Source organism: Onychomys torridus, chromosome 5 (assembly GCF_903995425.1).
Source record: "Onychomys torridus chromosome 5, mOncTor1.1, whole genome shotgun sequence".
In the NCBI taxonomy this organism is placed as follows: domain Eukaryota; kingdom Metazoa; phylum Chordata; class Mammalia; order Rodentia; family Cricetidae; genus Onychomys; species Onychomys torridus.
The window spans coordinates 71,523,700-71,538,445 of record NC_050447.1 but is presented as its reverse complement, the minus strand read 5'-3'; the positions used below and the strand labels follow the sequence as shown (position 1 = coordinate 71,538,445).

The following is a 14,746-nucleotide window of genomic DNA, read 5'->3' as shown; positions in this document are numbered from 1 at the left end:
ACATCATTAAGTGACATGCAAAACCAACTTGCAACCACTGGGTAAGAGACGTTTTATCATTCCTACTGATGGGTGAGATGTGTGGGTGAGAAGGCACCCAACCACTGCTTACATTCACTGGTGTCACTATATACACATTACGGCTGGAATGTGAAATGCCCCCACAGACCCATATGCAAGGGTCTGGTTGTGTGTTGGTGGACTTCCAGGAAGTAACTGGATCCTGAAGGTTCCGTCCTAATCAATGGATTCGTAATATGATGGCATTATGGGGAGGTGATTAGAAAGGGGGGTGGGTGTGGAGACTTGTTGGAGTAAGTCTGCCCTTGAAGGAGCTATCTTGTCCTTGGCTCCTGCTTCCTGGCTGCCACATGGTGAGTTGTATTGTTCCATCATGCAATTCCTATCATGATGTTCATGCCCAGGAGTAAGGAAGCCATTTAACCTCAAGACAAAATCTTGGAAACTAAGAACTGGAATAAATTTTCCTCTTTTTGGATGATGTGGTTGATGTGTTAATTTCCCAGGGTCACTGTGACAAAGTACCACAAACCAAGCAGCAGGAAACATTGTCCTCTCAGCTCTGAAGGCAAGTTTTCCAAAGTCAAGGTGCCTGTAGAGCTTTAATAATAATTTCTGCTTCTTCCTTGTCATTTCTGATTGCTGGCAATGTATGATGTAACTTCACCCAAAATTTCATCACTCCAATTTGGATCTCCATAGTTTCAGTGACTTCTTCCCTAGATTGCTGTGTCTTCAGATCTTAATGATACCAGTCACAAGATTAGGGACTAATATGACCATGTTTTAACTTGAATTCTCCTCTAAAGATCTTATTCCAATTTCTATCACATTCAAAGGTACTAGGGAGGTAGGGTTTAGATATTTTTGGAGAAAGGACATAATTCAACCCAAAACAGGTGACAGCGAGGTGTCTATTGGGTGCCATCAGCACAAACTTCAAGACCCAATTGCTTTCTGAGAGCCTAATGGGTTAGAAATGGTGGTGTTATTTCAGCACTTGGGGAGGAGTGTTGAAGGAAGAGGGTCATGAGTTCAAAGACAGCTTGGATAGACAGCAAGACCTTGTTTCACAGTTAACTAGCTGACTAAATAAATCAGAGCTGGAAATGTAACTTAATAGTATAATGATTGTCTGGTCTTTATCCCCAGCACTGATAGCTAAATTATTAAATGTTAATTTAAAAATGTAAATACTTGTGTTTATATAGTAATGAAATATAGTTTACTCTCTCTGGCTCTTTGGTTTCATTCTCTCCTCTCTCTCTCTCTCTCTCTCTCTCTCTCTCTCTCTCTCTCTCTCTCTGTGTGTGTGTGTGTGTGTGTGTGTGTGTGTGTGTGTGTGTGTACTCGTGTGTTCTCTCTCTTCTTGTTGTACCTGGGACTAATCCTACATAGTCTCATGAGCATTAGATACTCCTTTTCTACACATTTGTGGAGGGATCCTCCAGAGAGGTTATCATTCTTTGTATTTCCATATGTCCAGCAAGAGGCAAAAGACCCAAGAGGCAAAAACAAAACAGGCCAGAAAATGCAAGTACTATTGTAGGCAGAGAAAGGCTGGGAGGGAGCTCTGAGTACTGATCTTCTGTAAGGAAATACATAGTCTAACCCCTGGAGTGGCTTCCAAAGGGTTGGTTTCCCAAGAGAGCCACTGAAGTGCTCAGGAGGAGGTAGAGGGGCAGCGCCCAATTCTAAGGTTCTCTGCAGCTGCAGAAGTGTTCAGAACTAGACAGGATGACTAGCCAATACCAGCTTTCATGGTGTTTATGTTGTAAGACATTGAATTAAAGACAGCAATCTTGAATTGTTTTGTAAAATGGCATTTACATGATGGAAAGTGTAAACAATGAATTCTTAAAATAGGATTGCCAAGCCAAAGCAATGAAAAGGTCAGTATGCATAAATTTTCACTTTGTGAACTTCCTTGTCCTCGCATTCCCTCTGTTTGTTGTAGTAATAGAAAGTATTGTCCCTCCGCTGAAGTTTCTTCACGTAGCCTGTCTCTGGCCAACGGTCTACCTGCATGGGAAGGATGAGAATGTTGTAATGCCATTTTTATTTTATATCATATTTCACCATCAAACAACTGCATCAAAAATTAGTCTGAGGGCTGCAGAGATGGTTCAGAGGTTAAGAGCACTGGCTGCTCTTATAGCAGTCTTGAGTTCAATTCCCAGAACCCCATGGTGGTTCATAATCACCTATAATGATCTGGTGCCCTATTCTGGCCGGCAGGCACACATGCAGGCAGAACACTATACATTAGGAAGTCTGAGAAAAACTTAAAATCTGTGTGCTCTTAGGGAGAGCATTGTGTGCACACACATAAAGCAAATATTAGTTTCCAACATTATTCTGGAAACTGGAAAACATGTACTGAATTGAGTGCTTCTCTTCACAGTCAAGTTCTTAGTGTATACATTTTGGCCAAGATTGAAGATATGTGCCAAATAATTTAAAATTCATTGTTTTTATGTTTCTAAGTGACCCAAACATTGTAACTTCAAGAATGAATGCTGCAGGAGGAAGCTGGGAGAGAGCCCAGGGCCCCTGCTGAAACACCATGTTGATCATGGGCTTTCAGCAAGGACTTAAGCGGTGGTTTTCAACCTGTGGGTCTCGACCCTCTGGCGTCCAAGGACCCTTTCACAGGGTCACACACCGGATACCCTGCATATCTCATATTTGCATTACAATTCGTACCAGTAGCAAAATTACAGTTTTGAAGTAACAAGAAAGTAATTTTATGGTTGGGGTTCACCACAACATGAGGACCTGTGTTAAAGGGTCTCAGCATTAGGAAAGTTGAGAACCACTGCACTAAAGGAAGGCACTGGACTTGAAGAAGTACCTATGCACTTCTACCCAAGCTTCAAGTTCACCATCAAGTCCAGTTTTTAGTAGAAACTTGAATTCAGTCCTCAGAAATCCTTCTCTTCTCCCCACTATTCCTTCTTCTTACTCGATTGTTTATCATTTGCCTTGCTCTAATTTGTATGTTCTTTCTTCTTTCTCTCCAACTTCAGTGTTACACTCTCTTGGCCAGGTTACTGGGTGGTGGGTTTGCTGTTTATTTCAGACAGTGTTTCATATATTTGCTCTCTGCACTGCATAGCCCTACGATTAACTTGAACTTCTGACCATCTTGCCTCCACCTGGGGATTACAGGAATGCAATTATCATGCTCCGTTTATGTGGTGCTGGGAATGGTGGTAGCTTCCTGCATGCCAGGCAAGCATTCTACTAACAAAGCCACATCCCCAGCTGCAGTGTGTGTGTGTGTGTGTGTGTGTTTTCTTTTAGAAACTTGTTAAGTCAAAAGTAATAACTTCTTTGGTCCATAACTCATCACAGTGCATTCTGGAACCCAATGTGTTCTTTTTATTGATGAAAATGTTCCTTCTGAAATTTGTGAGATGCACTTTATCATTATCAAAAGTCCAAATCAGGTTCTGGTAAATCAAACCCTTTTCTTTAACATGACCAATACAGGCCGCCCTTCCCTTTCACATTCCTCCTATAACTCACAGTCTGCAACTGGAAGAAAAGATGAGTACACAACTTGGGGAACTGTGTCTATTATTTTCTAGTAACTCACACCTTTTCCTTTTCCTTTTCCATTTCTTTCACCTGCTTTTGTTTGAGACAAAGCCTCCTGACATAGCCCAAGCCCAAGTGCTTCAACCTAAGCTCCTCCCTCAGTCTTGAGAGCACTGGGATTTCAGGCATGTGCCACAATGCATGGACCTTGCATTTTCTCTCGTCTGCTTTAATTATGTATCTGTAGAAACAGACCCCAGCACATCTGATCTGCACGGCAGGTCCAGCTGCATTTACTTTGTAGGAAAGCAGCTAATGTTTCTAATACTTAAGTCAAAGCTGCCACCAGCAGGGAAAAGGAGTGTCCTCAAGAAGCTGGGACAGAGGCCGGGCAGTGGTGGCACACACCTTTAACCCCAGCGTGGGAAGCAGAGGCAGGTGGATCTCTGTGAGTTCGAGGACAGCATGGTCTATAGAGTGAGTTCCAGGACAGGTACCAAAGCTACACAGAAAAACCCTGTCTCGAAAAACAAACAATATCCCCCTCCATTTAAAAAAAAAAAAAAGAAGAAGCTGGGACAGGTTCTTATCCCTTCTCCAGGTTCCAAAGACACTCCTGTTAGTGTATAAACAGGCACTCACCAGATCTGCAGCATATTCAAGGTTTATGCAGGAGGGAAAAATCCATGGTAGAAGGTCAAATAGGGAGGCACCCAATGGGGTGAGCTATCTAGCTTGATATCTCCTAATGTAAAAATTAGTTAACTGTAGAGTGTAGCTACAATGGATATGATGTTTGCATCTGTAATCTGCCTGGGAAGCAGATGTAGGAGGATTGATACAATTTGAGGCTTTTAACTACATAGTGAATTCAAGGCCAGCCTGGTTATAGAGTGAGATCTTATCTCAAGAAACAACACAAAAACCCCCCAAAACAAAAAAAACACACCAATATGTACTGCCTCTTTCTAATTCACTATCAAAATAGGCAGAGGGGAAATGATATTTTACCACAACTGAATATATGGAAATAGCAGAGTAAGGGAAAGGACTGTTTGAAGATTCACGTATGTGAGAGCACAGTTGTTCAGAAAGTGTGAATGCGCCCAGCCAAGGGACCACATTGTCCCCCAATGTAGACCACCTTTATAGGCTTCAGTCTCCTTCCCTTCAAATGAGAGCTTCAGAGATTTTTCTGCAGCTGTACTTTGTTACTCTGTTATTAAAATACATCTCACCATCTGCAAAACTGTTGTTTGTTTGTTTGTTTGTTGTTTGTTTATCAAGTTTGAAGAGCAGTAAGTTTTACCATGGCGACTTGGTTCACTTGTTTATATTCGATCTCATCCCGATAGCCTGCTTGCTGAAATCTATACAGGTTTTCTATTTCTTCTGACCATTTCTTGGCACGACTTATTGATTTCGGTTTCACATCAGAACTCGCCATGGCTACGGAGGCCTTCCTAGCAATTATTTCTGAAAGAGGTGAGAACAATTTCATAGGTAACATGATTACAATTTTCAAAACCTTTAGAGTGAACAAAAACGACTGAAAAAAAAAATATGGAACCTCAGTAAACATTTCATATTTTAACATTCATTTCCAAGACTTAGTTTTGGGACTACAAAACGATGCACCCAAAATACTCTTAAGTCCTGGAAGACACACAGAAAATAATTAATTTCATCATCAAAATTGCATTTGGAGTTATGAAGTAATGTTCTAAAGTAGCCATCTTGCTCTTTGGACGCTAATGGTGTACATTTATGAAGACATAGTGTCATATGCATTCATCAATATACTGTCAAAATATCCCACCACTATTCCATCGGTTTATATTCTCTCTGCCTCTCCTTCTCCCTCTCTTCTAAAAAAGGAATGTAAGGACAATCATCCTTAGCAAGGCACGGTGATGGACTTGGGAGACTCGGGTAGGAGCCCTGAGGTGAGGTCAGCCTGGGCTGCTTACAAACCAAAAAAGAAAAGGCCCCCCTCTTCTCCCCTTTCTTGCTCCCGAGGCACATCGTCCATTATTTTCTTGGGTCACAGTGTCACACTGTCCTCTGGTAGACTAATGTGGGAAGACAACTGGACAAGTTCCATGCTAATTGTTTGTTATGTTAGATCATTGATTTGAAATAGCATGGGTGGTTACTATTGTTCCAGGACATTCAGTTCTCCAAGCCTAGTTTACATTGTCTACTTACCAAACTTCCATTGCTGAGATTTTTCCCCTGGTTCCTAGGACTAAACTCAGGACCTTGTGAGTGCCAGGCAAGCATTCTACCATTGATCTGCATGCCCAACACCACAGCCATTTTTTCCAAGGCACTGTCTTGTATTTGTTTTTCTCAAATACTTATTTTGTTACAAGATGTCATTTAACTGACATAAAGTACCCAAAATTTTCACCATGGATTCCTTGAATCCATTCTATTAATATTGTTTGTCTAAAATTCATTGTCACACTTCATAAAGATGATCCTTGAGGGAATTTATGTATTTTCAATCACGGTAACAAATTCTCATTAGGTTAACTTTTTAAAAGGTCAACACATACATTAAAATACAATGATAGAAAATGGAAAATGATCCTCATATCAATAAGAAATATTTCTCTTTGTCACTGGATGAACATCATCCCAAAGATGGGCAGGCTCACAGCAAATGCCTTTACAAATGGAATACATTCAGCTTTTACAGAGGGAAAAATCAGAAAAGGAAAGAATGACGGACTTGCTGAATCTCCTTGACTATTTCCCCAGTGTGAAAAATGTAGCCTACATCTTCTCACAGTTAGTAAAGGAGAGGATCAGGAGGCTGGGCCCTGGTTTAGCTTTCAGTATCAATCACACACAAGCACTAAGGGCAGCCTAAGAAAGATGAGGAACTTGCCTATGCTCTTTCTACATCCTATGGATCTTTTTCTACATTACTTACATTATTACATCTAAATAGAAGGTTGTTTACATTCCATTTGGAAATCATATTCCCACCATAGTTCAGTTTAGCTCCAGATTTAAATTAATTTAAATGAAATCACTGGAATTGTATAATTCTAATTCTGATGAAAATAGTAACCACATACCAGATAAAGAATCAGTATTGGTTTTTACGATTTTTTCCAGTGTGCAAACTGACATGCACATTGGTTAGACTAGCGAAAAAATAGGCTTTTGTTAGAGTGTGAGTTTTTAACAATTTTTGTCTCAGTTATTTTAGATTCAGGCTCATGTTGCAGCTTATTGATTTCATTGTTATGGTATTGTAAGAGTTTTTGTAAAATCTGGAAAGCCTGATAAAACAACCCAGTTTCTTGTTTTATAAGTCCATTCATTTCACTGTGAAGTTGTTCACATCGCCAATGCACTGCACACTAACAATGACTAATAGGTGAGCCGGAAATACGTAGTAGAGCTTGGTAACCCACTTATATAAGGGAGATGAATCAATACACACATATTAGAAAATATGATATGAAGGATCATGAGAGGAAAAATGAGATTTAATTGTATTAAAAACACATTCAAGCAGGGTGCAGTGGTGCACATGTTTAATCCCAGCACTTTTGAGGCAGAGACAAAAGAGTCTCTGTGAGTTCCAGGACAACCAGAGTTACACAATGAGGCTGTCTCAAAAAACAAACACACAAACATACAAACAAACACCACTCAAGTGGCTAGAGAGATGGCCCAGTGCTTACACGTTCTTATTGTCCTTGTACAGGGTGAAGTCTGACTCTCAGTACCAAGTCAAGCGCTCACAACCACCAGCCTTTCCAACCCCATCACCATCCTCTACTGGCCGCCTCGGGCACTGAACTCATGTGTGCATACCCTCTTAGACACACCCAAACACAGGTCATAAAAATAATTTTAAAATAATAAAACCTTTTAAAATATTCAAAATTAGTCGCATCTTTTTATGAAGTTGACGGTTGAATCACTTTGCTTCTTCTACAGACACAGCTCATTTTCTTAGGGCAGTGGTTCAGGGTTAGTTCTGTTTTCCCATCATTTTTGCTTAGCTGTTTGATATGCAATAAGATACTTTGATTTGCTTGTGTCATTCAAAAATATTTTCCCGAGTGTCATGTCACTTTCAGGTTAAGCAACTGTGTAAAGTAGACACCTTAAAAACGTTACATGTTGGGGTTGGGGATTTAGCTCAGTAGTGGAGCTCTTGCCTAAAGCACAAGGCCCTGGGTTTGGTCCTCAGCTCCAAAGGGGGGAAAACATACAAACAAAAAATGCTACATGTTATGGAAGGGTGAGAACGATGCTGCACCCAGCTGAAGTTGCAGGAAATTACCATTTTCCTCAGCAGGAATGCCCACTTTAAAGACATGATCAGACATCTGGGAATTTAATGTGAATTTCACCATAACAGAAAAAGTAAATTTAGTCCCTGCAGTAACTATGCTATGAAGTGGTGGTGCAAAAAAAGTGAGTCTTGTGAAATTCTGTGCTCGAAATGGCGCAGCCAGACTGCCTGACCAGAGCTGAGTGACCTCTGGTGTTGCAGTTCAAACAACGTCATCCCAGACTATCCTTGGGCACTGAACAGCCATTTGCTCTCAACCTCTGGGTCTGACCTAACGTATTTATGACTGTGAGAAAAATCTCTTAAGATTGTGTTATTTAGCAGACCACTAGCTAAGAATTTTATAGCATCAAAGTCCACAGAAGCAATTTCCCTGCTCTGTTCTAACCTGCTTGTCTTATGTCCTTACCGATGTCATTGACAAATTCATTGAGTTGTGCCTGTCTTTTATTCTGGGGCTACTAATTTCATTTAACTATCTTCCATGGTGGAACATGGCAAGCAGGGTAACCTGAATCCAAGTTCTCAGGCCACAGCCACACTTACATTTGGCGTAGAATTAACTATCCCTTACTATCTTTGGAATGAGAGCGATGGTTTGAATAGATCAAATAAAATTAAAAAAGAACTTAACATTCTTTGATTAAGTACTTCAGGGATTATGGGAATGCTGTGGGATGTTCTGTATGTCAAATGTGTTGTTCTGATTGGTTAATAAATAAAACACTGATTGGCCAGTAGCCAGGCAAGAAGTATAGGCAGGACAAGCAGAGAGGAGAATTCTGGGAAGTGGAAGGCTGAGGCAGAGAGACACTGCCAGCTGCTGCCATGACAAGGAAGATGTAAGGTACTGGTAAGCCATGAGCTTAATGTGTTAATTTAAGATAGAAGAAGCAGATAACAAGAAGCCTGCCACGGCCATACAGTTTGTAAGTAATTAAGTCTCTGTGTGTTTACTTGGTTGGGTCTGAGCAACTGTGGGAATGGTGGGTGAGAGTGATTTGTCCTGACTGCGCGCCAGGAAGGACCAGAAAAACTCAAGCTACGTGGGAAAATGCAGTGTCATTACTAATTCCGCTGGTAACACCTGGCACTTTGAAATGCAGTGGTTTCCTTACTGATCGTTGGGGGGCGGGGGGATAAACTCAAACATACATTTGCCTTACTGAACATGAAGTGCCTCAAAGAGACTCTGACCTGACAGCTCTGGGGGGACAGAAGCCAAACAGGAGGGGAAAGTGGAGGACCGAGCTTTTGGAATACTTCAGTCATAACTAGAAGGAAACCAGAAGGGCTGGTAGACATTAAACAGATGGAAACAAGAAACCAACGTGCTGAGAAAAACAAAAACAGCAAAACAAACAAACAAAAAAAACCCACTGTGGAGCAAACCCACATCTGACTGAACTTGCAAACCAAGCCATATAGATCAAGGAATCAGGTGAAGGAAGAGGCTATGACAGCCAGGACTGTAGTGTTCCTTGGTTGATTATGAAATTTACCTGAAAGATATGCAGCTAGATCCAGAGGCAGCTTATTTGGCCAAGGAGTAAACATAGATGGAACTACACAGTTTAGAATACAGGGAACTTCTTACCCAGGAACTGAGACAAAGCCAAACATCCATTAAACTGTTAAAATGGCAGAAACTGTTGAATGAGTTACTAACCAGACACTTAGCATGCTAGGACAGAGGTGCGTCTTGTTGAAGAAGTCCAAATGATAAAACATATCACAGTCATTTCAGACAAAACCTCAGAAAGATAACAGGTGCAGCACTGGAGGGTTAGAGATGTGAATAAGATGGCCATGGGATAGTCTATGATCTGTGGTCCACAGAGCAAGCTCTACATTGGGCAGTCTGGGTAACAAAGGCATTCAGCACGACTGGCACGCATCCCACCACACTCAACACTTCAAGAAGAGGTTTTGGACTCTGTACCAAGGTATTTTTTTTAAGCAGGTCTTTTTTGGAGAAGTTCAGTGGAATCTTCTGGTGCTCCTTCAAAATATTTCATTGGCAACTCAAGGACAGATGAGTAAGAAAGTCACAGCTGATGAGCCCGTGCAAATGATCTCAGAACCATTGCAGTCTGCCACAGCAACTCCTGCTAGACTTATAAACAGCAGTGTGAAGGGAACTGATATACAAAGAGCTCCAGCGGCTTCAGGAACAGGCTCACCTGGGAACCAAGCGGGAGCCATGGGAAAGTCCAACTGTGGCACTGTTCCTGAAACTTTTTTTCTTTTTCAAGACAGTGTTTCTCTGTGTAGTTTCGGTGCCTGTGGTTGATATATTGTGCACCCCAATAAACTTATCTGGGGTCAGAGAACAGAACAGCCACTATGTTAAACATAGAGGTTAGGCAGTGGTGGCACACATCTTTAATCCTAGCATTCCAGAGGCAGAGATCCATGTGGATCTCTGTGAGTTCAAAGCCACATTGGAAACAGCCAGGCATGGTGACACACGCCTTTAATCCCAGGAAGTGATGGCAGGAAGCAGAAAGGTATATAAGGTGTGAGGAGCAGGAACTAGAGCTTTTTTTTTTTTTTTTTTTTTTTAAGCTTTTAGCAGCAGTGCAGCTGAGATCCATTCAGATGAGGGCTCAGAGGCTTCCAGTCTGAGGAAACAAGACCAGCTGAGGAATTGGCAAGGTGAGGTTGGATGTGGCTTGTTCTGTTTTTCTGATCATTCAGCGTTCACCCCAATACCTGGCTCCGGGTTTGTTTTTATTAATAAGGCCTTTTGAAATTCATGCTACTTGGTGCTTGTCCAGGGTCTTGCTCTGTAGACCAGGCTGACCTGGAACTCACAGACATCAGCCTGGTTCTGTCTCCTGAGTGCTGGGATTAAAGGCATGCACCACCGCTGCCCGGCTGGAACTTCTCTTTGATAAGGATACTCATCACTACTTTTGGATTGATTGATTGACACAGGGAAATTTAAGTTAGTAGTCGAACTGGAAACTTACTATTATGCTAGAGATATGATTTGTAAAATTCCAGGGGAAATATTTGTGTACAAACTTGTTTGTAACCAGAAGATTGTTATATGTTTGACACAGGGTCTCATATTGTCCAAGGTGGGCTCGAACTCCCTGAGGATGATCTTGAACTTCTGATCCTGGCTTCATCTCCCAAGAGCTGGGATTTCAGGCATTTGTATCACACCTAGTTCTGTGGGATGCTGGTATCAATGTGTGCCAATAAATTGGGGACATTACTTAGCTGTCTTCTCCCCTGATTACCAGTGATGTTCAGGCTTGATGTTCCTTTAAAATGGCTATTCCCTCAAATATTTTTGGTGAAGCATGCTGGTTTTTTAAAAATTAATTTTATGCTACTGCCTTTTATAAAGAATAAGTGAGGGTTGGGGATTTAGCTCAGTGGTAGAGCACTTGCCTAGCAAGCGCAAAGCCCTGGGATCGATCCTCAGCTCCAAAAAAAAAAAAAAAAAAGTGAGTGAATCTTTGAAATAGTACAAAGCTGTTTTAAAATTCATAACTGCAAAACAAGACTAACTCAATGTCACCAGATGTGAAGGGTATGAAAATATCGATGCTTTGACATTTGACTTGTTGCCAGAAAAATAATCCCCAATCTTTTGTGAAAGAGATTTTTTCATTAATTTTTTGCTCTTTAAATACAATACCACAATAACAATTATACATTTTTCCGTTTTTGTTTTCCACTTTTGCTCAGATAAAAATACCTATACATAGTATTTTTTTAAAGTAAATGAAAAAAATTATTATAGAATAAAACCACACTTCTATAATACATAGCTGTATCACTACAAACAGGAAGTGACAATGCTTGAGCTAGGCAAGTGCTCTACCACTGAGCTAAATCTCCAACCCCTGAGCGTCTCTTTAATTGGTATAATTGGTATGGATGGCTGAGACCTGCCTGCTATCGCTGAAGCTTTTCCCATAACTCTAATAACATAACATGCCTAATCTTACAAACCCCAACTCTCCTCACCTTATTTCATTATCTGTGCTCCAAGCAGGTGGCAGGATATAACTGAGGATCCCTTTCAACTACATGTAAACCTTGGCCAAGACAATGAACAAAAGCTGGGACTGTTTTCTGAATCCAGCTCTCACACTGGGTCCGAAACAGAACACCATTTTCCGAACCCAGTCTTCACACTGGGTGTTCATTTTAAAGACAAAGTACCGCCCCGCGCCCTGACCCTAAGCACTCCGTTATGGTCGGTCCACAGTCCACATGTGCCGATTTGCGTTTGTGGAGCATAAAGCCACTCTTACGAGGGTTCCCACAGCCAGCGTTCTCTGCCTGCCAGAAACCACTTTCTTTTTTGCCATAAAATCATAAGGTATAACTGCCCAGAAGAAGCTGGGCTAGAGACAGTCCTCTGAACCCAGACATTAGAAGGGCAGAGCCATTAGAGTTGCTGATTGGGGGATCGGAAGAATTTAGCTGGGGAGCCGATCCTAAGATGTAGGGAGGGTCAAAGGAAGACCGCCCTAAAAGAGAAAACCCAGGTACCAGGGCGGCCGGGCGGAAGGGGCGGGTCCTGCGCTCCCGGGGCGGGGCGGAGCCAGGGGCACGGCGGTCAGGGCCCAGGTCCTCGCTGCTCATCCGCTCAGGCCCGGCTCCCGCTATCCGCGGTTACCCTCGCTCAGCCGGCCTCGCAGGAGGGCGCAGCGGTGCTCGTGTTCTCTACTCGGGATCCGTGGGCTGAGTCAGCCAGAGGCCAACTGTTGCGGCTGTTGCCGCCCGCGCGTCTCCTAGCAACGCAGCGACGCCGCTCCGCCCGCTCACGTAGGCGCCGCCCGGCCCCCGCCGGCCCCGCCCCCTGCTCCTGGGTCTTGGTGCGCACTTTAAAGGGCTAGACTGCGTGAGGAGGTCGGTGTTCTGGAGTCAGAGGGCGCCCCGGCGGAGCCCTCGTCACTGCTGCGGCGAGGCGGGCACTCGGAGGCGTTGTATGAAAACGTTTGAAAGAAGAGAGGTCGCAGAGGTTCTAGATCCTGATAGAAGATAACTGTCAGTGTGTGTGTGTGTGTGTGTGTGTGTGTGTGTGTGTGTGTGTATTCAAGGAATCCGTCCAGTATGGTGTCTGACAATAACTAAACGAAAGTTAACAACCACCTATATATAGCTTTGCTTTCCCATCAGTATCTTCAGTAATAGTTAATGTATCACCTGTTTTGGTGAAAAGTGATTCATGATCGGTATTTTTGGGCCGTGATGATTTGCTAATAAATAGAGGGCGAGAGGGAAAAGGTCGATGAGTGGGAGCCAGCTCCTTGAGAAGCCCCAGAACCGGTAGTTAACTGAGAGGGCTGGGGAGCCAGACCAGAGCCATGACAGATTTCTAACAGCCCTGCCAGGGACCAGGCCTTAGTTTCAGTTTACTGGAACTTAAGCAGTTTTCGGGAAGACCACAACTCGGGCAACCAATTCGCAGACCTCCACAGCTTTCTGCTGGCTCAGCAGGCTCCCCGAAGCTGCTTCTGCTAGCTCAGTAGATGCCGCCCCACCCCCAGCCCTTTGCTAAAGATAGCTTTTCCTACCCTCGGGTCAACAAGCCCCTTACCACTACAGCCTCCAAACAATCATCCCCAGACTAATCTTTCTTCCACCAATCAGCACCAGATTAATCCCTCCTCCTTGGAATTCCCCTAACTCCGCTTAAAAGGAGTTTGCAACTTCCCTTCAGGTCGCTCTTTGCCACACCAACCTGTTGTAAATAAATGCTCTTGCTAAATTGAATACGTGACCGTTGGTCTTTCTTGGGGGCTCCTCTCAGACCCTAACAATGTAGGAATTTTGTGAGCCAGTTAAACGCAAGCCATATTTTTTACAGATTAAATTCTGCAAAATTCGATTTAAGAGAGTCACTAAATCCTAAAAATAGGATCTATTTATAACCCCCGAGTTAATTTCCTTAGCCAAGATCTATCTCTGAATTTTAGATTTATCTCTACAGTTTGCATTCTACATCGAAAGCCAACCTCTTCCCCCAACAAAGGAGTTCCTACAGCTTGCACAGCTCCCACTTGGACTAGCTGTCGCCCAGAGTCCTCTGTTTCTCTTCTTGCACCCATCAGAGAGACCTGTTGACTTTAATAGCTTCCACACAAGTCCAAAAAGCCATCTCTCTGCAGTCTCTCTGGTGATTACAGTAATTCCCAACATCTCTCCCACCCCCATAGCCTATTCATACACAACAGTCAGCACAACCCACTTAAAACCTACATCAGATTATGTCAGTCTTGGGCTTGGCTTGTGACCCTGCAATACTTTTCCATTTTATTCTCAGTAAAAAACACAAAACAACAATAAAAAAATAAAACCTTGAATTGAAATCTGGACTCTGTCACTGAAAACATGACCTAACAATGTCCACAACTGTACAATGACCACAGCAATGAACCTGTCTGCTAGGGTCTCTGTAAAAGAGAAATAGCAAACAGTGCACTGGCAGCATCTGGAACTACACAAGTGATGGTGACAATCTTCACTAGAATATGCATTCTGTGAACAAAGGTTTTTTGACTACTTTACACCTTAGTGTTCAGCCCTGGGTCTGTAACATAATAGGGTGGGTGACTATTTGTTGAAGGAATAAATGGATTTTGACTATCAGATTTCCTGGGATATTGCAGTAGCTTCTTTGGTTCCTTACCTGAGACCTGTATATATTATTATTCCATATGTAGATTTCATACATGTAAACAATTTTTTTAAGTCTCTCTCTCTCTCTCCTCTCTCCTCTCTCTCTTTCTCTATCTCTCTCTCTCTCTCTCTCTCTCTCTCTCTCTCTCTCTGTGTGTGTGTGTGTGTAAGCCTGAGTGCAGATACTTATGGAGGCCAGGGGCAGTG

The 14,746-nt window shown here is 42.6% G+C and overlaps 1 protein-coding gene across 4 annotated transcripts; it reads right to left on the bottom strand.

Annotated features, from left to right (window-relative positions):
- Positions 1–1,783: 1,783 nt before the first annotated feature.
- On the bottom strand, positions 1,784–12,689 carry Meig1 (meiosis/spermiogenesis associated 1). Of its 4 annotated transcripts, none has more exons than XM_036189062.1 (3): positions 12,534–12,689; positions 4,874–5,040; positions 1,784–2,043 (listed from the first exon to the last, which is right to left on the bottom strand). In XM_036189062.1, the coding sequence occupies exons 2-3, from the start codon at positions 5,009–5,011 to the stop codon at positions 1,915–1,917; spliced, it is 267 nt and encodes an 88-aa protein (XP_036044955.1). In that variant the 5' UTR covers positions 5,012–5,040; positions 12,534–12,689; the 3' UTR covers positions 1,784–1,914. The 4 variants fall into 4 exon arrangements, with proteins under 4 accessions (XP_036044955.1, XP_036044953.1, XP_036044954.1 ...); XM_036189060.1 differs by having other exon boundaries at positions 12,407–12,638; XM_036189061.1 differs by lacking the exon at positions 12,534–12,689 and adding an exon at positions 11,876–12,013.
- Between the last annotated feature and the right edge of the window lie 2,057 nt (positions 12,690–14,746).